We start from the raw sequence: 25,104 nt of genomic DNA, 5'->3' as shown, positions 1-25,104 counted from the left end.
ATGCCGTAATCATCAGCTACATGACATAAATTTGTACAACCAACATGTTCAGTAGCTTATCTCAAAGATAAACTGGAGTGATCCTGTCACTAATCGGACTACATCCGTGCATGCATTTTGATGTGGTAAGTATGACCCAGTTTTCTTTAATCATGAATAATATATTGCATTAATCACTCTTGCCATTCCCTTCTTCCAAGCTCTGAAATCTTGCACAGTCCAGTCCAGCTTTATTGATAGTGGCAAGCTCCTCATCCTATTGTAACTTAAGAATGGTTGTACTGGCTAGACCAAAAGTCTACCTAGCCATGTATTTTGCCTCTGATGATGGCCACTATAAGCACCTTTATGCTTAAGGAAATTATTTATCATAAGTGTATATGTTAAATATTTACATATTTTACATGAGTTAACACATGGTATCTATAGTGGAGGAAGCATCGCTGAATATTTACCCTGTCTAGTAGTTTGTCCTATTCCTTCTGTAATGATAAATTTGCAAAGGTGCAAGTAATTTATTTTTTTCCTTCGCTGTGAACGGTAGTTTACCAGAGCCCTGGTTCAAGTTCATAAACACAGCCAGTACTCGTTTGCTGGAGTCTTTCTCCAAGTGTAACTTGTTTGGCCCTTTGCCATGATGGTCTGGCAATCTGGATTTGCAAGTGGATCAAAGGCAGAAAGCCATATAACTTGGAGGATATGGAAGTCACTGCCTAAAATTGGGGGATGGCTTCATTTTAGTGGCATTTGGTGGTTTCACTACACTCCCCATAACCCTAGTCCTCTTGTTCCCAAGCCCTCTACTGCTGTAATAAGTGCCATGTTCTGACACTGAAATCACCGATTTTAATAAAGAACAACCTCCCCAAACTTACAGAGACACAACACAATATCCTTAATTGACTGGTCAACTGCAGTTCAAGAGTTATTTCATCGGTGCTTTTTTTTTTTCCCCCTCACTTTGTAAATCAATATAACCTGGAAAAAATGTCAGGTTACGTGGGAGTCTCAAGCTAGTGAGAAGATAATTAGAAACGCCACAAGAAATCACAATTTTACGCTCAAACTCTTTAAACCGCAAGCCTGACGGATTGGTGCTATCAGAGGGTGGGAAATTTGTTTCTTTGGGCAATGGCTCAACTGTGAATCCTGTATTTCAGTGAAGGAAGAGAGTGGTTTTGAGCTGAAGGGAAAACGAAGTAGGAAGGTGCAAGTAAAGGCTGAAGCATCCCATAAGCGGAGCGGGGCTGACAGAGAGGGACCGCACCTGGCTGTAGAAGAAGTGTTAAGAAGCAGGAGAAAGGGGTTGTTCTGCCGGGTGAGAGCGAATAAGCCCCACAGCAAAGGCTTGCTGCGATGACCGCAGGCCGAAACACCCGTAAGGCAGAGGAGACCTTTCTTTGTAAGGCAGTGGGAACGGGGTGTGCAAAACGGCCGCGGCCCAGGTGCGAGCGGATGACAGAAAACACCTGGGGAAAGCCGCAGGAGCCGCGGTGACCCGGGCAATGGCTGGGCCAAGCGGAGCGGCCCGGTGGGGACCCGGCTCCGAGGCCCCGGGTCGGGAAGCCCCTTGCCGGCTCCGAAGGAGCGCGGCCCAGCCCGGCTGCCCCTCCCCGCCGATGCGAGAGAACGGCCGGAGCGCTGCGGCCGCCCTCGGCCGGCCTCCTCCCGCCAAGCCGAGTCCCCTCCTCCCCGCCGCCTTCCCGGCGGTGGCGGGCGGGCGGCCGAGGCGCTCGGGTCCTCGGCGGCTCTGCCCATGGGGGAGTGCGGGGTACCCCCCCAGGTCCAGCTCTTCCTCCGCGCCTGCGAGCAGGGCGACTGCGAAACCGCCCGGCGCCTTTTGGGGTTACCCGGCGGCGGCACCACGGCCGACCCGGCGGTTCCCTCCTCCTGCGGTACCGAGGAGGCGGCGGAGCCCCGCGGGGAAGCGCCCGCCCCGCCGGCTACCATCACCACCGCCGCCGTAGCCGTGGATTGCACCGACGAGGCCGGCAACACGGGGCTGCAGTTCGCCGCGGCGGGGGGACACGAGCAGCTGGTGCGGTTCCTGCTGCGGAAGGGAGCTTCGGTACAGAGCACGAACCACTACGGATGGAGCCCCCTCATGCAGGCGGCCAGGTAGGGGAGGGATCGGGGAGACAGAAGGGAGACTCCGGCCGCCATCCCGCTTCGCCGCGGGGCACCGGCCTAGTCAGCGGCCGGGCGCCGGCGGCAGCCCCGGGGCGGGGGAGGGAGGGCCGCCGAGGCGCAGCCTCGGCGGCCCTCCCTCCCCCGCCCCGGGGCTGCCGCCGGCGCCCGGCGCCTTCGCCCTCAAAATGCCGCTCCCCGGGCCGGGGGAGGGCGCCCGGGAGCGCCGGGGGTGTTCCAGGCGGGTCAGCGTGTGTGTGTGAGAGAGCGCGCGCGGGGAGGCGCCATGTTGTAGGCCGCGGCCGCTCGCCCCCGGTTATCCCGGGGAGCGGGATGCCGGCGGTCACCTGTTAGCGTCGCCGGTGGTGGGTGAGGAGGGGCTGTCGGGTTTAGGTTTGCATAAATATTACACCGGGGAGTTAGGTTTTCCCTTATCTGTGTTAAGGATGCGGTGATTGAAACCGTGCGTGCTCTTTCTTGGGTAAAGCCGGTGCGGAATCGCGGTCGGGAGGTAACCTGAGTGCGAAAACGCTGCTCTCCTCTTTCCTTCTGTGGAAATAAGATACGTGCGCACCCTTATTTCGTGTTCTGTCACTTTTTGGGGGGTGTCTGTGTCTACCTACCTGTTGAAAACTCACCTCTCGCATAAAACATACCGAGGCAAACAGAAATAATTAATTTCACTTGCCTTTTCCTTTTTTTTTTCCTAAGTGGCTCACTGGAGGATGTGGAAAATCATTGCTGAGGGTTTTAATGACAAAACTGGATTGTTTTCTGGTTTGATGATTCCGTGCTTCATGTAACCCGCTGCTGGGTTGTGGGAGGTCCCCGTATTGCTAATGCTGGTGCTTATCTTGATGTATACAGGTACCCCGTGGGTTTACAGATGCGTTTTGCAAGGTTGGAGGCTAGTGCTTTCCCATAGTAATGGAGTGCTTAACTGAGAAATGTTTTGGGTTTTTATTTTTTGTTTCATAACAGATTAAAAATGCTTGGAAGAGTCGAGTCTGTTTCAAAGTCAACATTTCTCTTTTCAGTTAAAGCCCATAGAAAGTTCCCAAAGAATGAGTCACACAGCTGGTTTCCCAGCAAGAACAAGGAAGACAAGGTTCAACAATTTTTTTTATTTTATGAAGGTTAAAAAAAAAAAAAAGGAGAAAAGTTGCAGAAACATTTTTAGGTTTTTTTTCCCCTTAATGAAAACCATACGCTTATTCTCTAAAAACAGTAAACTCAGATCACTATAACCCTCTCACTGTTTTAAAGAAATGACTTGTTGCCATTTGAAAAGTACTGTAGATATCTTTGAAACCTGTGGAGCAAGCATAAAGTGGAAGAGCATTTTGCTTTTTTCTTTCTAATGGATAACCAAAAAGGAAGCAGTGTTTGTACAAACGTAGGTTTGAACTATGTACATGTTTCATTTTTTGGCTATGGTTAGTCCTGTTGAAATTGGGACAGGGGATAGCATATATGCGTAAAATTAATCATGTGTATGGGGTTTGCGGTTCCTACTGAATTGACACTGTGAAGGCTACCAGGATAGACCTAGGGACTAGACAGGCCCTGGAGGCTTCCTTCTGCAATTATGTACTTTCTGAAGGGAACATAGGGAGTTTTGGTCTCGTATCTGCTGTTGGTGGTTAGTAGCATTCTTTGGGGTTTCCTCAACTAAGACGTGCTTTGCTGCAGTGTACAAAGGCTGCTTTCAGGATCAAAGTTTGATTGTGTTAAACGCTGCACAAGCATATAGTAATGCATGATATCTGCTACAAGAGCACAGAATACACGTCTTGTCAATGTATTGCGTTTATTAAAATGTGGGATTACTCAGCTGAGGAACGGTAAAGGGTTTCCATTTTCTCACGGTTAGCTAGCTGCTTGGGTGTATGGCTTGCATGATTGTCCTTTGCTTACTGACAAACTACCAGAGCCTCTGATAGTCAAGTGGTATCAAAGCTGGGTTACTGGTGAAACTGCTGTCAGAGTTCAATAGTCTGAGAAAGTTCTTTTTGATGTTCCACCCAAGGAGGGTTTAATGCTTTAATACCAAGTTTCCTTATTGGAAGATATTTGATGTTACACAGCATTCTAATTTAGCCTAGTGATACAGCAATCTCCTGAAATCATAACACAAGCCTAACGCAGCAGCTGCAATGCACAGTTGAACCACAAGACAAGCAGCATGCCCATTACCAGTCCCTGTATGCTCGCTGTCACGATGCTGGGCGTCCCCAGTTGCCCGGGAGGAATAGGTGGCTGGGAGCCAGCTCAAGCCCCTTGCTCTCTTCAAAATTTGTTTCTCGTTGGTTGCTCAGTTTTGGTGCTCTGTGTTGGGCTGAGCTTCCCCCATGCTGGTCTGGCTGTCTCAGGAGGATAGTACTTTCTATTGATTGTTTTAGGGAAGACAATTCATGCAGCCAGTTGTCCCGCTCTGCTGATAGAGCCATTTCTCTAAAACAAAGGCCACCCTCTGGTCCCCTTTGTGTTGAGAGAAGTTTAGCTTACTTTAAAACAGCTGTGGCCACTGACTGTGTTCTTCTCTGAGCTTCATGGGCACATGCCTGTCTTCCCTGAGCCTTCTTCCATTGTGGGGGTTCGGGGTTGATTGATCATTCACAACTGGAAAGCCAGAGATGATGCAAATACAAAAGATTGGCTATCCAGTTCATAAAAAGGTTTTGGGTGAGGTTGTTTGTTTTTTTTGGGGGGGGGGGGGGGTTAAGCATTGACTCTTTGCAGTTTTTACTCTACTTGCTCAATAGTAATGAGGTTACTTAATTAAAATCTCTGCAAACAAACTGGATTTCACTCTTGAATGTGATACAGGCCTGGAAATAAGAGGATGAAAGTGACTCTCTGGTTTATGGAAGGTACATGTTGATGTCATGCAGCTGAAAATGAGGCTAATGTTGCTGCTTTGACCAGAACATCCTCTTAAAGAGGTGCCTGGTTTATGAACGTGGTCACTGCTACATGTGGAATGGTTTAGTTTACAGTCCTTAGCTGTTGATTGCTGCCCTCCAGTAAGGTGATCACTGTCACATTCAGTGATGTGTGCATGATCCCACGTAGTGTATTAGTCAATAGGCCAATTTAGTAACAAAGTGTTCTGTGTTCAGATGTCTTGGCTTTGTGTGGCAAGGTTTTGGTAGCGGGGGGGAAGGGTTACAGGGGTGGCTTCTGTGAGAGGCTGCTAGAAGCTTCCCCTGTGTCCGACAGAGCCCATACCAGCCGGCTCTAAGATGGACCTGCCGCCGGCCAAGGCCGAGCCAATCAGCGATAGTGGTAGCGCCTCTGTGATGATGTATTTAAGAAAGAAAAAAAGTTGTTGGGACACACAGAAATGGCAGCCAGAGAGAGGAGCGAGAACATGTAAGAGAAACAGCCTTGCAGACCCCCAGGTCAGTGAAGAAGGAGGGGGAGGAGGTGCTTCAGGCGCTGGAGCAGAGATTCCCCTGCAGCCCGTGGGGAAGACCATGGTGAGGCAGGCTGTCCCCCTGCAGCCCAGGGAGGTCCACAGTGGAGCAGATATCCACCTGCAGCCCCAGGGAGGACCCCATGCTGGAGCAGGTGGGCGACCCCATGGAAAGCCCACGCTGGAGCAGGCTCCTGGCAGGACCTGCAGATCTGTGGAGAGAGGAGCCCACACTGGAGCAGGTTTTCTGGCAGGACTTGTGACCCCGTGGGGGACCCACGCTGGAACAGTGTGCTCCTGAAGGACTGCATGCCGTGGAAGGGACCCATGCTGGAGCAGTTTGTGAAGAACTGCAGCCTGTGGGAAGGACCCAGGTTGGAGAAGTTCGTGGAGGACTGTCTGCCGTGGGAGAGACCCCACGGTGGAGCAGGGGACGAGTGAGGAGTCCTCCCCCTGAGGAGGATGAAGTGGCAGAGATAACGTGTGATGAACTGACCGTAAACCCCATTCCCCGTCCCCCTGTGCTGCAGGGGGGGGTGGGGGGGGTGGTAGAGAATCCGGGAGTGAAGTTGTGCCTGGGAAGAAGGGAGGGGTGGAGAGAAGGTGTTTTGAGATTTGGTTTTATTTCTCATGACCCTACTCTGGTTGATTGGGAATAAATTGAGTTAATTTTCCCCAAGCTGAGTCTGTTTTGCCCATGATGGTAATTGGTGAGTGATCTCTCCTGTCCTTATCTCGACCCATGATCCCTTTATTATATTTTCTCTCCCCTGTCCAGCTGAGGAGGGGGGGGAGTGATAGAATGGCTTTGGTGGGCACCTGGCATCCAGCCAGGGTTAACCCGCCACATCAGAGTATGTCGGTTTTCTTTGAGAAGCTTCTGCCATCCAAGGTGTTAATTCTCCTCCTTATCTCTTTTTCTCAAGGTTCGGACATCTAAGTGTGGCTCACATCTTGCTGGAGAATGGTGCTGATCTCAATGCACAGAATAAATTAGGAGCCAGTGTCCTCACAATGGCCTCCAGAGGTGGCCACGTCAGCATGGTGAAATTGTTGCTGGAATCTGGAGCTTTTGTAGACAATTATGACCATTTTAGCACAAGTATGCTCAACAGCAGCAGAGACGACCTTCCCGATATCACTCCACTAATGGCAGCTGCTCAGCATGGACATGAGGCAGTGGTACATCTGTTATTAGACTGGGGAGCTGATTGTAATTACACTGTGAAGACTATGGGCTGGAGTCCTTTAATGCTGGCAGCTGTTAGTGGAAAGGTGAGCTTGGCACAGCAGCTCATGGAGAAAGGTGCCAATCCCGATCACCTGAATGTGCTACATAAAACACCTTTTGAAATCTCTGTTGGCTTCAAACACAAAGACATGAAGGACTACCTGGAATCTCTCACAACGATCAGACCCCAGGCAGGTATGGAGTGTTATTTTTTTTTGTTTTGCGTTCTTGAAGTTTTGATGCATATGTACAAATTGAAGGGGTTATTTTGTATGTGCATGATCTTTTCTCTTTTGAAAATGTTGGAGTAGGTACACCTACCTTGGGTGAGGCAGGAATACCCAACTTCAGCAGATTACCTCTGCGTTAGCATGATGAGATTTGTGTCCTGCAATAACAATCATGTGAAACATTTTGAAATGTTTTAATATTTTAAATATTTTTTGCTTTTAAAACACGATCCAGGTGCTCATTTAGGAAGAAAATTACAAAGGCCTACTTGAAATGCACTGAAGAAGGAACATAAAAAGCAGAATAGGATATCAAAGAACGGATATTGCAGACTCAAAACCTAAAAGAGTTAAAATCTGGAAAACCTGCCTTGTAAGGAGAGACTGAAGAAGTTCAATCTGTCTAGTTGCATGAGGAGGTGGTTAAGAGGTGTGATTAAGAAAGTGTCCACATTAAGGGCAGGAAGTCCGATACTGGAGGGCCTTTTTATATGGCAGCCAAAGAAAAAAAACCTGTGAGTTTAAAGTTAGAAGAATTTGAATGGGAAATAAGACACTATGTTTTGCAGTGAAGCTTAGACTTGGAGAGACTTAGTAGAGGTGTGCAATCTCATAACAGTTGCAATCAAGGTTAAATGCCTTTCTAAAACTCATCATCGAATTGTCTTCACTGGGTGTCACATACAAGGCCTGTGACATGCAGAAAACCAGATGAGGTTAACGTAACGGTTTCTTCTACCACTGTCTGAATATATGAAACCTCCTCAGTGTCCTTTGGAAGTGGGCTGTGTATTCTAAGAAAACCAATTATTAATATGGATGAATAACAAGTTGGCATGTCCCCTACTTTTCTGTTCCTTGAAGGAGAAGGGAATACTGAATTAACTTCAGGACCTCATAAGCAACCTCCTCCTTTCAGACATGAATATGCCTGCTTGTGTGCACACACACTGCTCGTGTGTGTACAAAACTAGATTAAAATAACATTATTTCAATGCAAATCTCAATTAAAATGAAGTTAAGAAATGCTGCTTTTATGGTTTTTCATTTTGCCCACTACTGCATTCATCATGTGTGCTGAATGAGACGAGAACTGGTAAAGAAACATTTTGTGACCGTGTAATTAAAGAATGTGTGGTGGTCATATAGCTTTAGCCATGGGCGTGGAAGGATATAAGAAATCCAGGATTTTGTAGAGAGAGCTAGTGTCTTGTTACTTGGGGATCTGAAGGCTTGGGAAGCTGTGAGCAAACTTAGACTAAAACGTTTTTCCTCCAGTATTAACCAGTGTAGCCAGTACCATATACTCAACTGAAAGGACAAAAAGGTATGTTATGTGTCTTTACCAGTAATTTTCCAAGCTGTTTTTTTAATTACTAAGCAAATTTGTATTCTGTTGACAGGTGTTTTTGTATGTGATTTCCTAGGATTCTTGCTTTTATTGAAGATAAAGGTTGAAACCTACTTGCTGTCATCTGTCAGTTTGTTAATTAATTTAGTTTTTAAAAATTTTTTACTTACTGTGGACATCTCCCCCCAATATCTTTCCAAATTAAGCTTTTCTTTCTAGCTGGTTCTATAAAATAATATGAATGTCTTATGTTAGTTTTGTTAAAGTACTGTGGATTTGCTGCTCTTTCCTTCTCCAGAAGTTTGTTTATGCTAACAGAAATGCATTAAATCTGTTCCTGAAATCAGACAGTTTGGTTTGGACATTGTGTTGGACTTTTGAATGTCAATAAGTCATTTTAGAGATTGAGACCTTACTCTGTATGTGGTTGTTTGGGGACACTTGTCAAGGTGTTTGTGCTTTATGATGCAGACCAGTGCTGGATGGCGCTCAGCAAGAGGGTTTGGAAGAGCTGCGTCTGGATTTTTCAGCTTTGGAGTACTTGCTATGAAAGCTAAGGATGTGGCTAGCCCTAGAAATAACTTTTTCTAGGTGCTACCAGCCATAGTGGCAGAAAGCCTGTAGGGTAGGATAGTCTACTTTAAGCTCTGTGCCACTTGTGATACCCGAATAGGCTTATTTAAATCTTACCTAATTATGTCTGTATTACACTGCCATGTGGATGTGTCTGCAGTCCCCAAAATTGTTACTTTTTATTTACATTTAGTGTCATTTCTGCAGGTCAAGCTTCCCTTGTACTTTAAGAAGCAAGGACAAAAATCTGACATTTGTTTGTGCTTCAGAGAAGGTGTTAACTTAGTCAGATGTTGACTCATAGGTTAAGTTGGAGCTAGGGCTTTCATACAGCCGCGCCACCAGACAGAACTGGCTGATTGTAGACATTTGCTCATGACCAGTCTCTTAGGAGTAGACATCAGTTGGTTACAGTACACAGAGAATCAGACATTTGTGGGATTCACTAGTGCAGCGCTTTATACTTTGCCCGTACATTTGCACATACAGAACGTATGTCCAGGCAGAGTTGGCCTCATGAGTCTTGAAAGTCTTCTGTAGTCATATGACTTAAAGTATTGAAGAAGTCTGTTTAAGCTAGGAGAGTGGACTTGCTTTAAAGCACAAGTGTTTCTGTCACCTCTGCTGAGGGGGAGTTCCCATCAGCAGAAGGGTAGTAACTAATTGGGGCAGAGAGGGGGGTAAAAATGTTAAGCTTCCACACAGATTTCTGCATTGGTTTTTAACCACAGCTTCAGTCTCCTCCTAGCACTGAGTCTTGTATATCCTGGGAAGAAACAACATCCTTTCTTTCATACAGAAGGCAGCAGAAAAGGAACTTGTCTTCTGATCTATTGCCATACATAGGGCGAATTGCCTCTGAAAAGAAAGCAACTCACTTTTCAAGGCTATTTTCAGTAGCAAATTCAGAACTACCTGAAATGGCCTGCGTGTTGCCTGTGTTCTGTCCCTGTCCTTGCTTCGGCTTACCCAGACGGCAGTCCTTACTTCTGGCATCTCTTTGTGGTCTCCTGTCCCTGAGGTTGCCTCTCTTCCAGGCTTTTTGCGTGCCAAGTATGGAGTCTGGTCCTTTCCTAAACTAGTCTTTTGAAATCTGTTTTCCAATGGTGAGCTCATACACAGTTCTTTCTATAAAAGCAGTTTCTGAACCAGGAGAAAATGTAGGACCCACCACTCTCTTTCCCAGTCTTAAAATAAGAGTTTATCATGTATTTTTGGGCTTCCCAGCAATTGCTTTTGTTCAGTATTTTGAAATTACTTCCTTTGGAGTCAAGCTATGAACATTAACCTTTTCCGTATTACCATAAAAATGGTAGAATTGGGCTCAGGAAATCTCTCAACGACTTATTGTTTTCCTTAAAATCTTTTTACCCCATTGATTCTGTAGTGTCAGTAATGCTTTGGAAGATGGAGGGGGATAAATTTTTCTGACTTCGGTGGAAGGTGCAAAATATGTCACTATTTTTTCCTCATCATACATAGTGTCAGCAGTGTCAAAGCACTTTGAAGGCATGTTGAAGGAATGACCCTTCACTCAAAATATTAAAATTCGTAATAATTACAGTTCTTATGGCGATGGTGATCTAGGAGCTGAAGAGTATCTATTAATGCACAAATAGCAAGCTGTGTAGTTAAATCATCGCTATTATTTTTGTGACCTTCACAAATTAACCTGGCAATACTCAAGAGGAAATAAAAATGGGATAGCTTGTAAAACTCCTTTTGAGTCACCTTTCAAAATAATCCTGTACTATTTGAGTGTTTGCTGTTGTACAGAGGATTACACCAGACCACAGAACCATGCTGTGGTTCTTTAATTGATATTTTAGTCTTCCAGGCAGGAAACACAGAAGTTTCCAAATACAATTTCCTGATGGAGGATGGAAATTGAAAGGCAAAGGCCTGTACTGGTGCTTTAGTATAGTTTGTAGCTTTAGCTTTGCACAGAGAACCATACAGGTGAGTCATTCTTCCCAAAGGGAGTAAAAAGGTTATGAATGCTTTCTTTCTTCTTATTAAATGTATGTCTAAACACATGTTTTATAGTACCTTTACGTAAATTTTTTAATAGTTTTTGCTATAAAAATTTTACTAGAAATTTTTGCTTTTTTAGTGATTGCTAACAGAAATATTTATATTTCTTCCAGATACAGAAAAGAGGCAACCTGATGTCTTTCATGCTTTGAAATTGGGTAAGTACTGACAGGATTCTTCCACCATGTCTGGCTCTTGTAACTTCAGACCATCTTTGTTTGCTAACTTGGGAAACCGAGACATGTTCTGTTTTTACATGCGACTTTGGTTTTTTCCTTATTTTTCTTTTCATCTTAAAAATACATTTATTTCTGTAGTTTATATTTGTTTTTCTTCACTTTCCAATATGAGAAAATCTTTATGAACTCCTGGTTGTGGCTTTCATGCCAAAATGGTGTGAGATAGTTCCAGTTATTTCAAGACCATGCTACCTTTAATGTGAATTTTTTTTTTCCTTTCTCATAAACTTGAAGTATGAAAACGAAAGTGCTAATTGGTGTAAAAAACATGCTGGCCTCTACTCCATACAAGCATTGTAATTGCTTGTTAAAGTTGCTTCAAGAAAAGAATAAGTGTCTCACATCTTGCCTGTTCTCTCATGAGCAAGAGTGACTTTCATGAGCACACAACTGGTAAAACCATTCTGTGGAAAGAGCCAGTGCTATCCTGTTGATTTAAATTTGATCCAGGCTCTGATAGGTTGCACGCCTGGTGGATGGCAAGCTACTTTCTGCTTACCTATTTTCCTGGATCTTCCAGCATAGGAAAAAGGGCTGAGATGAAGGGTTTGGCCTGAGGCTTACTATCTGCTGGCTTTGGCATGGGAAACAAGACTGTTAACTTTCTGCTGAGGTTCCCGATAACGTTGCAGGTCAGAATACTCTGTGCTGTTTGCAATCTCTTTGACAGGTTAGAGAGATTCAGTATTTGAACCTTACCTCATTCCTGCTCTTATAGTTGGTATTTTGCCATTTAAATGTTTTCAGGGATGTGATAGCACGTTTAGCCTATTGCCAGCAGTCCTAGGTTTATAGACAGTCAGAAAAAAACCCAGTCACTCGGTAGTAAAGAAAAGTTACTAATAGATCTGTTTAATATTTTTCTTCAAGTATTGGAAGATGTCACTCCCATGTGAGATTAAATCTTATGTGCAGTGAAGTCATGAGAGGTGTCCCATCAGACCTAAGATGGGTCTCTTCTCCAGTCAGCCTGCCCTTACTTGGGACCAAGATGCCCCAGACAATGAGGAAACACTGGTAATACAGCCTTGCGTGTGCAGTGGACCTAATAATCCTTACTGGTGCTGTGCTTTCTACATCTGTGGTATAGAAAATCTGATCATAGCATACTGAAAGCCGGCTTTACCCCTCCTGATTGTGATGTGTGCATACAGAACAAGTAAGCTTTAGAGTTGAGCACAACTACCTCTCATTCCAGCTTTTTTGTCCATGTACCCGCTCCTGACTGTAACATAATCACAAAGCCTTTGGTATGGTTCACCTTCTTGCTTTTGACAGGGAGCTGCAACCTGAAGAGAGCTCTGAGTTAGCAACTTTCAGGGTTTCTTACGGATTTTTAGATCTTTTATTATTATTATTATTATTATTAGTGAGTGATTTTTGTGAAGGAAAATGCCATTTTTTCTGAATATCTGTCCAAATGGATTTCAGCAATGCATCTTTAAATCAACAGTTATCTTCCAAGTTTTATTGTTGCTGCATTCATATTGAAAAGTTAGAAGTGTTTTTTAAATGGTGAAGCCTGGCCTTAGCTTTCAGATCTCATCCTGGGTTTGTACAACAGTTTAACAGTTGCTTTTCAATTAACCATTGTAAGTCGCTCTCTCAGGAAGTTTATGGCTTTTCAGGCTACCAGAACTGGAAATGGGCAGACGTAATAGTGGAGAAGGAGGTGACAGGTAGCCATTTAATCTTTCTCTTAAATGTCAACTCTTCACATGTAAGCTACCAAAACCTCTTCTTGGAAAAGCCTCAGGTCTGTTAGATTTTAGAGAGTTCAGCTGCCTTTATTGTACCCCTGTGACTTTTAGTTTGAGATTGAAAAACGTTAGTGCTGGGCTGGAAGGAGTCTTAGGGCAGGGAGCCAAATCAGTACTGGTCAGCATACTCCTTTTGGGTTTTTTCTGAAATACTTGGCTACGGATGGCAGCACTGTTTAAAAAAAAAAAAAAAAAAAAAAAAAAAGCTCACTAAGTTAAGAAGTGTCCAGGCTAGAGTTCAAAGTCAATTCTGGAGTCACTGTAGGTTCCAGGATTTCTGTTTAACAAAGTCTGTGATGTGGGTCTGTGTTCAAAAAGTCACCTGCTGTCTTCTCCTAAACTGGGACATAAAAAAAGTAGTTCTGTGCTTTTGTGTCTTTCCCGTTCCAAGGAATTAGCCGAGTGGCATGGGTGGGTGTTAGTTTCAGTGCATGCCTTTAAGTGCCTGCAGGGTTTGTCTGGGATTCTGACTGGCTTTCCAAGGTAAATGTTCATGCCTGTGATTGAGTTGAAGGCAGCCCATGTCATGAAGCAGTTTACCATCTGAAGGTTTTTTTTAAAGGTGAGAATTTTTCCCATTTGCATGGCAGTTGATGATTTGCTGCTTCTTGCCTCTGTTCCTATGGTGGTACATATTCAGTCACAGATCTTTTTTTCCTCTTAACTTCTTCCCTGCTTTTGCCTGCCATATGTCATTAAAAAAAGTAAGGGAGGTGGGTGAGCTTAAGCTCTCTGCTTAAGATAATCCTGACTACCTCATATGTTTTTAAAAAGTGCTTGCTCCTACTTTTATTAAGATTTAGAAAAAAACGCACTACCTGGTTAAAATATGTTCAGTAGCATATTTTATACTGCTTTTCGTAATCTAGACAAGAACTCAGTGACTACCAGCCTCTTTATGTGGAAGCTTGAACATTAGGTTCACTTTTAAAGAACTAGAAAGATGACAGGAATAACACCTTACGCTTGAGCAAGGTAGTAGGGAATTTTTGCACTGGAGATTTAGTTTAAATATTGGAGGCAGAGTTAAAAAACAACTTTCTCAATATAAGAAAGTTGAGCACTGGAATAGATTAATTCCTTGAGAGGTTGTGGAATTTTCTCAATAGAGGGGTTTGGAATCAGTGAACTACCTTTGTAAGAGGAGTTATGTGTCAGTATGACATATGGCATTGTTCTACCTGCTTAAGGCAAGGGATGGCCTCTACCACCTTTCAGAGTGCCTTTTTACCCACTCTCTTTGATTATAAAATTGTTGCTTTCTGGGATTTCAGCCTATGGAAATGGAACAGGGATCTTCATTCACCCTGCTGAAGGACAAATCATGGTGTCTCAGCATCATCGGTTTTCCCTGCATGACATCATCTTATGACAATTTAATAGAAATATTCCCTACTTGTGTCTTCGTATGTGGAATGCACTGCAGTTTATACAGCCTTTATAGCTTAGTTGTTAATTTCAGAAAATTATTCTTGTAATGGGATTGTACTGTAAGTGTACAGGTAGGGAAAATGAGGGAAAACAGTGCCTTGTGCCTATGCCACAATTCGTGTAGCCTGGGAAAACGTACTGATTAACTAAAAGACCCAACGATGAGTACAAATACTTAGCTTTAGTGTTGCGGTTGCTCTAGTACTTTATTTTTCTGGTTTAATGCCACTAAATGTAGACCAATGTCAGCAAATCAAAATACATATTAATTCAGCGGCTAAGCAGTTCTCTTTTGCTCACATAGATTATGTTTTATCACTGTTTTGCAGGAAACTTTCAGCTGGTTAAAGAGATCATTGATGAAGACCCAAGCCAGGTCAATATTACCAACGTTGATGGCGCGTCTCCATTAATGATTGCAGCTGTAACTGGACAGCTGCCCCTTGTTCAGCTACTTGTTGAGAAAAATGCCGATATTGACAAACAGGATAATGTTCATGGCTGGACAGCACTAATGCAGGCCACATACCACGGGTAAGACGTGTGCTGTATTTGGGTCTAGCAGTAAAGAAGTTTCATTCTTCTTACATGCCAATATAAAAAAAATCTTTTTGATACTGACTCTGGAAGCAGAAGGGTCTTAGAAGAAACTGAGAGACTTGTGACCTCAATTTCCATGACTCCTGCACTGTCCTCTGCTTTTCAGAGCAGACCTGAATGCCATTTAGATTTCAGAATGAGTGGCACATTTGGGAACTTGAATCTTGCTCAGTAAGTGCTGTGAACATAGTGCTTCAGGCAGGCATTAGGAGCTTTGGTGCAGATTTCAACTTCCATCCTTTGATGTTTTTTAGTGTTTTGTAAGATAGTATCACTCCCTGCCAGGGTTGTAGGCCTAAGTCAAGTTGTGAAACTTCAAGGCAACCACCGTTGTATGCACCATCTTTTCCAGTCTTAAAACCGTACTTATGTTCCTCTATTTAGCCTTTAGTTTTCATGGAGCTTTCTGAAATGTGCCCACTGGAGAACGGATTGTCATTTTCTCTAAAGCTACTTTATGAATGCAGGTAGCCACTTCAGAGTCAAACCCCAGAAACTGGCCTGATACTTCACATGTGATCTCTGTCATATACTTGGCGTTGTCTGAATACAGGATATACAGTTTAGGAAGGTGAACTTTTCTCCATTGTTGTAGACAAGGCCCTCAGCAAGGTGAAGATTCACCTCACTGCCTGGTAATGCTCACATTAATTGTACAAATGCAGGTATTCTGCACCGGCTTTTATTTTTAGTCAGCAAATCTCACTGGACTGTGAAAGTGCAACAAAGGGGAAAAATAGGAGGTCAAGTTGTCATTGCTTTGTGAAATATCCTGAAGTAGTTCCTGGGACCTACATAGTATGAGATTCTCTGCTTCCTCACCAACGCAGTACTGATAGTAGCGATGGGCATTTGCCTGTAGATTAGTTTTTCTGGTGCAGCCGTTTTGCTAGCAGCAGCCACCCCAACACACAGGTGGAATCTCTACTCCAGCCAGCAGAAAGTGATGTGCAGGGCTGCTGGCATGTCCCCATGCCAGTACTCACGCACTCCTCTTGTCTGTGGAGGCACAGAGCATAGCTGAGTGTTGTGTGTGTTCAGATACTGCCCTTTCCCTTTCCTGGAGGACTGTTAGGAAAATTCCCTTCCCTATTATATCAATCAGTCTTTATAGCATGAAATTGTATTAACTTTGTCAGTACATTTAATGTTTAAGGTAGTGAAATTTTACTGGAGACTTTGGTATTGTTCATGCTTAAGTAAAACAAACTAAAGGACAGTGGCTCAGTGGAAGGACCAGAAGGATGTCCCAGCCCTGGAAATAAGGACTTGGCTTCCTGGAGACTTAGAGCTGTCCATGAAGGATGAAAGATACCCCTAGTCAACAAGGATAATGCTGGCATCGTAGCCCCTCTAAGACATCTTTGAGGCCTTCCCAGTGTTGTCTGGTATCATAGATAAGTAACAATAGCATGACCGACTCCAGGAACATCTGGATCAATAGATGAGCAGCAAGAATACTGCAGAAATATAGTTGCTTTGCAAAGTTTTACTATGTTTAGTAAATCGGTAGTGTGGGTGTTGGTGATTAGTCAAATCATGTTGTATTTAAATGCTCAAAGTGTACCAGAACCCTGTGTAAAACCACATTTGGGGTGCCCGAATTTGGCTGGGACACCTCGTGCGTGAATAAATGTTTACGCTTGTAATTCTGTACTTTGCGTCCTAGCCTTTCTCCTTAGTCGGCATGGGCCAGTTGCGAATTTTCAGAACAACTGGAAATCTTTAGCCTCCACAGAGCCTCAGCTTACTCTCTCTCGGGAGCAACAGTGGTGTGGAAGGTCTCTGGTTTGAAGGAGGGAGTGGGCAAGGTCTGTGTGAGCCAGGAGCAGGACTGTGTCTCTGTGTGCCCTCAAGGTGCAGGACTGGAAAGCAGGATGACGAATAAGGGATGACACAGTTTTGAGGAAGAGAAGAGAAGTAATGGGAAGCATGCAAAGGAGCTGTAGTGAGGATAAGCAGAATTTTTGTTAGAAGAGTGGAGGAACATTCCTCCTCCCATTTTAGATTGATTTGGTCTGGAGTGAGTTCAGAAGTGAAACCTTCATCTGTATGTTAAGAAGTTAATGCTCTGAAGTGGAGAGGTTGAGATCTGTTTGTCAGCTTCAGTATTAGAGTTTGCAGTCACCTATTCCTGCTTAAGAACATTTTTGCTCTGTGTTGCTTATGCGTGTCAGAGTTTGGCTTTATACAAGGTCAGTCCCTGCTCAAAAGGAGATTTCCCTTGCTTTGTTGTCTGTTCACTTATTTTGTAGGCTGAATTATGGTATTGTTTTTAACCCACAAGGCAAGTCCTGCTTATTTATTCAGGTATATGAGAGGGACTAAAGGGAACGGGGTAGTTGCTTTTATGCAACTAGCTTTTATGAGCTTTTGCTGGAAGGTGTTTGTGTTGGTTATCATTTAATGCTGATTGTTTTTGCATGTTAAACATTTGAAGGAAGTGGTAATGTGCTTTCTCAATTATATAGTATATATCTCTAATTAAGTGAAGTACTGTTTGGAGTTCATAAATTATCTTCAGTCACTTTGGTTTTTCTGTATGCAATTTCTTACCTGTTCTGAATATGAAGTTGTGTTGAAGTATTACTGATGGCATATGATGACTGCTGGACTGACCTTTGTCTTTCCATCTGCTTTTTTGTCCTAGGCATTAATGGCTTTTCATTGGGAAGGTGTTTGGCAACAAATTCTAGAGCCAGTTCCAAAGGGTCAGCTTAAGAAACTGACTGTTTCAATTATTTTTTTTAGGCTGACTTTCTGCATGTTGATTAGTGTAATTCATAGCAAGTAAACAGTGACTGACAAAGGAATCATGGGAGCTTCTGAATAGTTTGTGAACAAATTTTAGACGTGGTTAGCTATACAGAACGAAAAAGTCTGATCTCTAATTGAGGAGCAATGGTATAAAAGGATGAAAATAGAGTATTAGGTTTTGAGGGGAGTTTTTTGGGTTTTGGTTTGGTTTTTTTTTTTAACATGAGCAATGCCTTTTTTTTTTTCTTCCCTTAAAGAAACAAAGATGTTGTAAAGTATTTGTTAAATCAAGGAGCTGACGTCAATCTTCGTGCAAAAAATGGATATACAGCTTTTGACCTAATAATGCTGCTGAATGATCCAGGTATGTTATTCCAAAGAACAGTGAAGGAATGTACAACATAAACGGATAAACATCCCTTCCAATCTAGAAAATACATTAAAGTTGCTAGGAAGTATCCTCTGAAGTCTGGGCTGGACTGGACCAAGAAAGGATACTGCCTGAAATTGGTGAGTTTTGAGTTAATTGGTTAGATGAGTGTATACATTTATGGGATAAAAGATTCTGTGCATTCCTCTTCCTGTGTTTTTGAAGATGCTCCAAAATGTGGTGTTCGTGGCACCACCAGAGCCACTTCAGTGGCATTTGACTGCGGTGGCCCAGGTATTCTGTAGTGTCACTAGCACAGAGCTGTGAACTAGAGCTAGAAGTTTCCACTCAGTAAAGAGCACTAAAGGGACAGGACAAAGAGAGTGCAGTCAGAACAAAACTAGTGAACTCCTGGCTAAACCTCGCACTAGGTCTGTAAAGGCTGAGAACAAGTCACACTTCAGGTTGTTTTTATGGGAGTACTTTAGAAATAGGCAGCGTGTTTTGAGGAGACTTCAATGAAACACATTTAGTTTTTGTTGTAGTTTGTTTAGCCTATATAATTTGTCACTGTTAAGCTTGCCTGGTAGCTGGATTGCTTTATCTGAAGCCAAAAAACACTACTGCTGATGGAATTAATGTTTTATTTTCTCTGTATTTACTCATTATGGTGGTTTTGGTCACTAGCAGATACCTTTCCTTTGTCAAATGTAGATCTCTAATAGTATGAAATTTCAGAAAATACATACAGTGAATTATTTTGTAACTAACTTCTTGTAGGACAGAGTAGTTTGTCTTCTTACCTGTCTCTCTCTCTCTATATGTGTAGGTCAGTTCTGTGTGCCCTTCTGAAAGTCTTCCCTGATTTCTGTGTAAAATACAGATTTACAGAGTATTTTTTGCTTTCCTGTCCTCATTTCATGCTTGTTCTTTTTTCTTCCTCTTCCTTGCTTTTTTTCTTAATTTTTGTTGTCCAGCTTTTTTCTTACCATGTCTTTTCAGTCCCTTCAGTATCCAGGCTGAACATCTCCTTTCTCTTTGGGATTTAATTTCAAGCTTCTTTTCTGCAACCTACGCTTGAAGAAAGAATATTCATTTTTCTCTACTCTCTTCTGTGTCAGGTGAGAAAAGGGAGCATCACAATATGGTTCTTAACTTCAAAAAGTGCAAGAGGAGGCAGTTCACTTGGTCAGACATGACTGATTCCAACTGAATAGCATGCTTATTTATATTGATAAATACCTTTAGAGAGGTGATGGTAAGACTACAGCTCCTTGTGTGGGGAGAAGGTGTGGGAAACTTGGGTCAAAAAAGAAGGTTTTGGGGTTTCATCTGCTTTGTCTTTGAGAGGTAGATCAATTACTACTTACATGGGATTTATAGGGAAAGTGTCAGTTTATCAGTCATAATTTGGGAAAGCAAAACAGACTAAACATTATCTTAATTTGTTTTCTTTTAGACACAGAGCTTGTACGGTTACTGGCATCAGCATGCATGCAAGTAGACAAAGACAAGAATAAACTGAACAACAGATCATCTTTGCCCTGTTCCAGAAGTAGGCAATCCTTAAATGTCCCAATGTTGCCAGATGACAAAGGAGGTCTAAAGGTAAATATATTCACTCTTAATAAATAACCAGTGCATTGTTTCCTATAATTTTTGAAGCAGAGAAAGTCATTGCTAAGAAGTACGTTGGATCTAATAAGTAACTGGGGTTTTTTTTGCAGGGTGGGGGTGTTCTGAATTCCTTGTTCATAGCACTTCCTTGTTTTACGAAATGCAGCATGTGTTTAGCTTTCTTTTTGTCAGATGGCAAGGCAAAGGGAAGACTTTTAAGGAAGAGTTTGCATCAAAGCATTTCAGTGCCTAGACACAGATGTCATAACTAAGTAGTGGAAGGTATCATGTTCATAAGTTTGGAACTGACTCCATTATGATCTTAATTATAAGTCTGCCTTTAAAATGCAAATGTACTCCAGTTTTAGTAGATTCTTTATACTCATTACTAACTTTTTTTTTTTTAATTGGAGTGGATGTGTTATGGGGATTTGGCTAGTATCTCCTAACATACTGGGAAACTGCCTATTTATATGTTTGTTCTATGGAGGAATTGCAGCAGTAGTTCTTCTATTTTACTTTTATGGTATTTAGTAGACCCTAGAAGAAGGAAGGATGATCTAGGAAGGAAACTGAAGCTCTGGTAATGTACTTGAAAATACTCCTGGGACTCTGTGTGGGACAGACCAAGAGACTTAGAGGCTACACATCTTGTCTGCCTCTAGGACAGATGGTAGACTTCATTTCAACCATAAATGGAAACAGGCTTTTGACTTTGAAAATTAAGAAGATCATAGCAGGGATTTTAATATGAAGAGTGTGCTGTTGAGGCTTACATGTCCTCTGGCATGCTGTATTTTTAACTTGAAATTGGCAGTAGTCCAATAGGAAACAACATAGAGTCAGAACAAGTGAATGCCACTTAAAGAGATTGCAACTTGGATTGTCTATTTGCAAAAGAGAAGGAAAAAGTATTAGTTTGTTTTGTTGTTGTTGCTGTTGGTTTTTATTTAGGTGAATAATTTTTGATTGTGGTGTACCTCAGAATTTCCTTGAGTCCATGATCTCACATTTTTAGGATAAATACTATCAGGGTCTTGGAAACACACATGGTGATTCCAGGCTATTGTTGACATGAATGGTTGACATGAACCATTTAAAGTTCTACTTCAGCTCAAATCTGTTTTAACTAAGAAGCAACAAGTGGTTATTTTCATATGTTTATTCTATTATTCGATATGATACAACTTCAGTATCAATTTAGATGGACCTATTTAAGAATGCAGTTACTTAAATGGGAGCTTGTCAGAACAGCTTTTGGTGTTGTGGAGTACAGATCAACAACAGGTTGGATTGCTATTCTTGCAGTATTATGACACAAAAGTTTGGATTAGGGTCGTAAAAGATTATGAAGTGAAATGAAAAAAAATTACAAGATTTGTTAATAATAAAGATGTACACATGAGTACTGACACAAATTTAATATTTTGATGTGTGGAATGTTTAAGTATTTGGTCTCAAAACTACAAAATATTACAGTGTTTACAAGTTAAGTCTTAAGCACTTTTTCAGCAGAAATAGTATTCTGTATAGTTCTCTGGTTATATACATATATAACCTGAAAGCCAATATAACCCCCTCTTCCATCACTGCTTAATGCTTTATTAACCATTCTGTCTGACCACAAGTATGTTACATATCTTACTCTCCTTACAAATGTTCACCAGCATGGGAAGAGAGTGCTGAAGTGAGGGACCTCTCCTGGGTTTTGTAGCAACAGTGCTTCCATGTGGACAACTGCTCTGTGCTGAGCCAGGACTGTAAACAAAAGATATTTATGGTGACTCAGCCAGTACATAAATTTTCTGTCTATATCACTGCAAATGATGGAATGTGGGGTCTACACAATCATGGACATGTAAAAATGAGAGGGAATTCAAGAGGCTCATCTACCTCTATATAAGGAGACAGAATGAACATGCCAAGAACATCCTTGACTGAAGTTTCTGTTCTGTCTTCTTTTACTGTGGTGAAGGGATCCCGTGGTCCCATGGTCTCTGTCAGCACCCAGTTCCACTGCTTGACTCTTCTTGCAGTCAGAATTTTTCTCCACTGATCTAATCTGTATCTCTCTTGCTGTGTATTAAGTTCATTGATTCTCATTCGGAGGCCACCTTCATTTTTATAAGAACTACATAAATACTGAAAGAACTCTCATATTTTTGTCAGGTTTTTTTTTTCTAGACTAAATAAAAATAGTTCATTCAAATTTACTTGTTTGCACATTATGTTTCCTAAACTTACTATTTCTAATTTGTCTATATCTGTCAAGGTGAGGGATCCAAAACAAGTAATGACATTCCAGCTAGGGTCTCAGTATCACATAGTGGTGTACAAAAACTCTTGCACAGTTGTGTGCTTCATGCTGTTACCAGTGAAATGTACCTTTTTTTTTTTTCAGCAGTAAGACACTGTGCATCTCTACTTAGCTTGTGATACGTTAACGACTCTGATTTTCTTTTTTATTTTAGTACAGGCAGCTGCTTTGCTACTTACTCCCTTTTCTGTATTTGTACACTTGATTTCTTCTTCTTACATGTCAGCTTGACCCCTACTGAATAATGTCAATTTGTCAGTGTTTAAATTTAGAATATCTAAGGTGCTCACAAAACTGTCCAGATAGATGTCTTCCATAGACTCTGCAAAATATGTTACATTTCATTATTGCTGTTGTTAATGAACATTTCCAAACTCCTGTTTCACTCCATGAAATATGTCCTCCCAATTTGAGATCAAATTGTTGGTAATTTATTTCTTAATAGTTTTTTTGGCTATGGTGCTTACCTTGTATTAATTTTACTTGAACCATACTTTCCTCAGTCATTTGGTGAATGTTACATGGAATATCAATAAAGGCTTTATTGAAGTCAAGCTATGTTACAGCTTTTCCTCCCTTCTGCCCACTTGACCAGTTATTCTGTCAGAGAGATTGATGTGGTGGGATTCATTCCCAACAAACCCCTGCCAGCTGTCTCTTATGAGCTGTGATGCCATACAAAGTTTTTTCAGCGGTGTCCTTTCAAGTTAAGCTTTTCGATCAGTAAATTTTCAGATTTTGCTCTTTGGGGTAAGAGTGCTTATGTATTTGCATTTTGCCTGATTTCTGTAACTTCTTCCATCCTCTTAACTTATCTTGAAGATAATCAATATTTGTTCAGAGGTCGTGTTGTCTGTAATTACTCGAGGGTAATTTTAATCAGTCTTGTCTGGTTTTAATTCCTGTAAGCTTATTTAAATATTCTTCCTCTGTTAAGCAAATGCACTTATATTCCTACCTTCCTCCTGGTAATGGTATTCATACTAAAATATCTGATCACAAGTAGGCTGCTTTTGAAGTTCAAAAGAAACCCAACCCTTTTCAGTGTCTTCTGTTTGATCTCTTTTGTCATTAACTAGTAGACTTTTGTTGTGTGTTTCTTTTATTTGTAGTTTATGTGTAATACAGGCCCTTGTTCCTTTACATACTGATTATGTAGTGGATAACCATGATCTCATTCTTTACCCCCTTTCGTGGAGGAACTGTTAAGTCCTTTGTTTTGCACCATTTTGTGGACTTGAAAACAAAGTTGTGCCTTTTCAATATACAAAAATTTTATTTCCTCTCTTCTCTTCCTGCCTGTGCTTCTTCAGCAGGTTATACTCTCAATGTCAGTATTAGAGCAGCGTGAATTATCACACTCAGTTTCTTTTTTAGATTAAAGTTGTTTGAGGGCAGAGATTTCCAGTTCTTCCCCTTATTCTTTCGTTCCTAATATTGTTACGAATGTCTAAGTTATTTCTCTAGTGACAACACCATTTTTCTTTTATAGTATTGCCTTCTCCCACTGCTACTAGATTTCAGCCTTTTGACAGACACTATTTTTAACCACAAACACATTTTTGTTACTTGGCTGCTTCAGTCTAAAGCCCTTTATTCCAGCTTCTGTACGTGTGTGATGTGGTAGGGTATATGGAGAGGCCACAACCTTCTGCAGCAGCAGACTGGAAATTCCAGAGCGCAGACCACTGTACTCTAAACACGAGAGGACAAGATGAACCTCTCCCCTATCATTCCTTTCTTGCAGGAGAGCAATAGTTTTTTATATGGTAACATAGTGGCTGTACGTACTCCATTTCAGGTTAGTTTGTGGTGTGAACATATGTTAACAAAGCAGAAGCACCGTGAAGAAGAGTGACAAAGATGATAGGAACTTAGAAGTGATCTTTGTTACAGAAGCAAGCTAGCTTCAGGGATCAAAACCAAACCACATTGTGCAAGCAGTCTCTTTTGTAAGCTCATAATACTCTGTGTTAAAACTAGATGGATTTTTTTGCCCTTTCAGTTCCTTTTGAAGGGTGAATAAATGCTGAACTGTGTGGGTTTTATTGCTTTCTTGGAACTATTTGTCTCTCTTGCCTTTTTCCATCAGGTCTTTGTAGCTGAAAGTAATGTAAATCTTTGTTAGTTATGGCTCCAAAGAGATACAAAGGTCTGAGAACTCTATCCATTACTAATGCTTTGTGCAGATTTAAAATCTCTTTAATGATTATCTGCTAGAAGGATTGATTTACGGGGAATAAGTTTACAGTTTATATTACTTCTACTGTATGACAGTTGGGAAGACATATATCAGTAAGTAGTTGAAAAACGTTAAATGCCAAGGAGAGAGGGGAATATGTATGATGAGAAGGAATGGCTAAGAATAAACTAGGAAAGTGTGTTATCTGGATTGGATATCATGTAACGCTGCCTTGATGAAGTATCATCACTTTTAGTTGACTTTTTTTTTTTTTTAACTGTTCCAGAAAGGGAAGAAGAAGCTTTGCTAAGAAATAATCAGAAGATATTTGTAATCTGATTTACCTACAAGCCACATAATCTTTAATACAGATTGTATAGGTCATCTTAATATAGCCTAGGTCTCGTATAGTCTAGAGAAATGTCCTGTGAAATACTTGAAGCATCTTGCACTGTCTGCCCTGTAAAAATGTGTAAGTCTGTAAATATTTGGATAAATTGTATTTTGAGCAAAGGTGGTTCTTTCATGTAACAGTTTCCACATATGTCATACCTCTGTGGATAGAGGTTGTTAGGTGCAGTAGTCCTAAGGTTTGTGGTGTTTTCACATCTGCTATTTCCTTGCTTTGCTCTTCTTCAATTTATAGTCTTTCCAGTCTGGCAGGGTTTAAGTTATCTGTATAGCAGCACTGTATGGATTGTGCATCTTTAGTTTGACAGGAATACTATCAGAACTCTTCCAGTTTGCCATTGATTTTGAAAGTCTTAAGGAGAAGCTTTCATGCAGGTTGGATAAACTTCTATGCACACCTCTAAAAAGCAGAAAATATACATGCCAGTTCGTAGATGCCAAAGAGTGTAAGAATGG

The 25,104-nt window shown here is 41.8% G+C and overlaps 1 protein-coding gene across 3 annotated transcripts in view; it reads left to right on the top strand.

The window, feature by feature from the left end:
- Window positions 1-1,678: 1,678 nt before the first annotated feature.
- Window positions 1,679-25,104, top strand: part of ANKS6 (ankyrin repeat and sterile alpha motif domain containing 6) — a 48,739-nt gene continuing 25,313 nt past the window's right edge. For 2 of the 3 annotated variants that reach the window (XR_011323911.1, XM_069778771.1), the window contains exons 1-6: window positions 1,681-2,118; window positions 6,472-6,971; window positions 11,078-11,122; window positions 14,724-14,928; window positions 18,009-18,115; window positions 19,581-19,729. Coding sequence is in view for 1 of the 3 variants with exons in the window: in XM_069778771.1 (XP_069634872.1) it covers window positions 1,757-2,118; window positions 6,472-6,971; window positions 11,078-11,122; window positions 14,724-14,928; window positions 18,009-18,115; window positions 19,581-19,729 (1,368 nt within the window). In the remaining 2 variants the exon portion in view is untranslated. Of the gene's footprint in view, window positions 2,119-6,471; window positions 6,972-11,077; window positions 11,123-14,723; window positions 14,929-18,008; window positions 18,116-19,580; window positions 19,730-25,104 lie in introns of all 3 variants that reach the window. The other variant, XR_011323912.1, reaches the window with a different exon arrangement.

This window comes from Haliaeetus albicilla, chromosome 3 (assembly GCF_947461875.1).
Source record: "Haliaeetus albicilla chromosome 3, bHalAlb1.1, whole genome shotgun sequence".
NCBI lineage: Eukaryota > Metazoa > Chordata > Aves > Accipitriformes > Accipitridae > Haliaeetus > Haliaeetus albicilla.
This window is presented reverse-complemented; position numbering and strand designations above follow the sequence as displayed.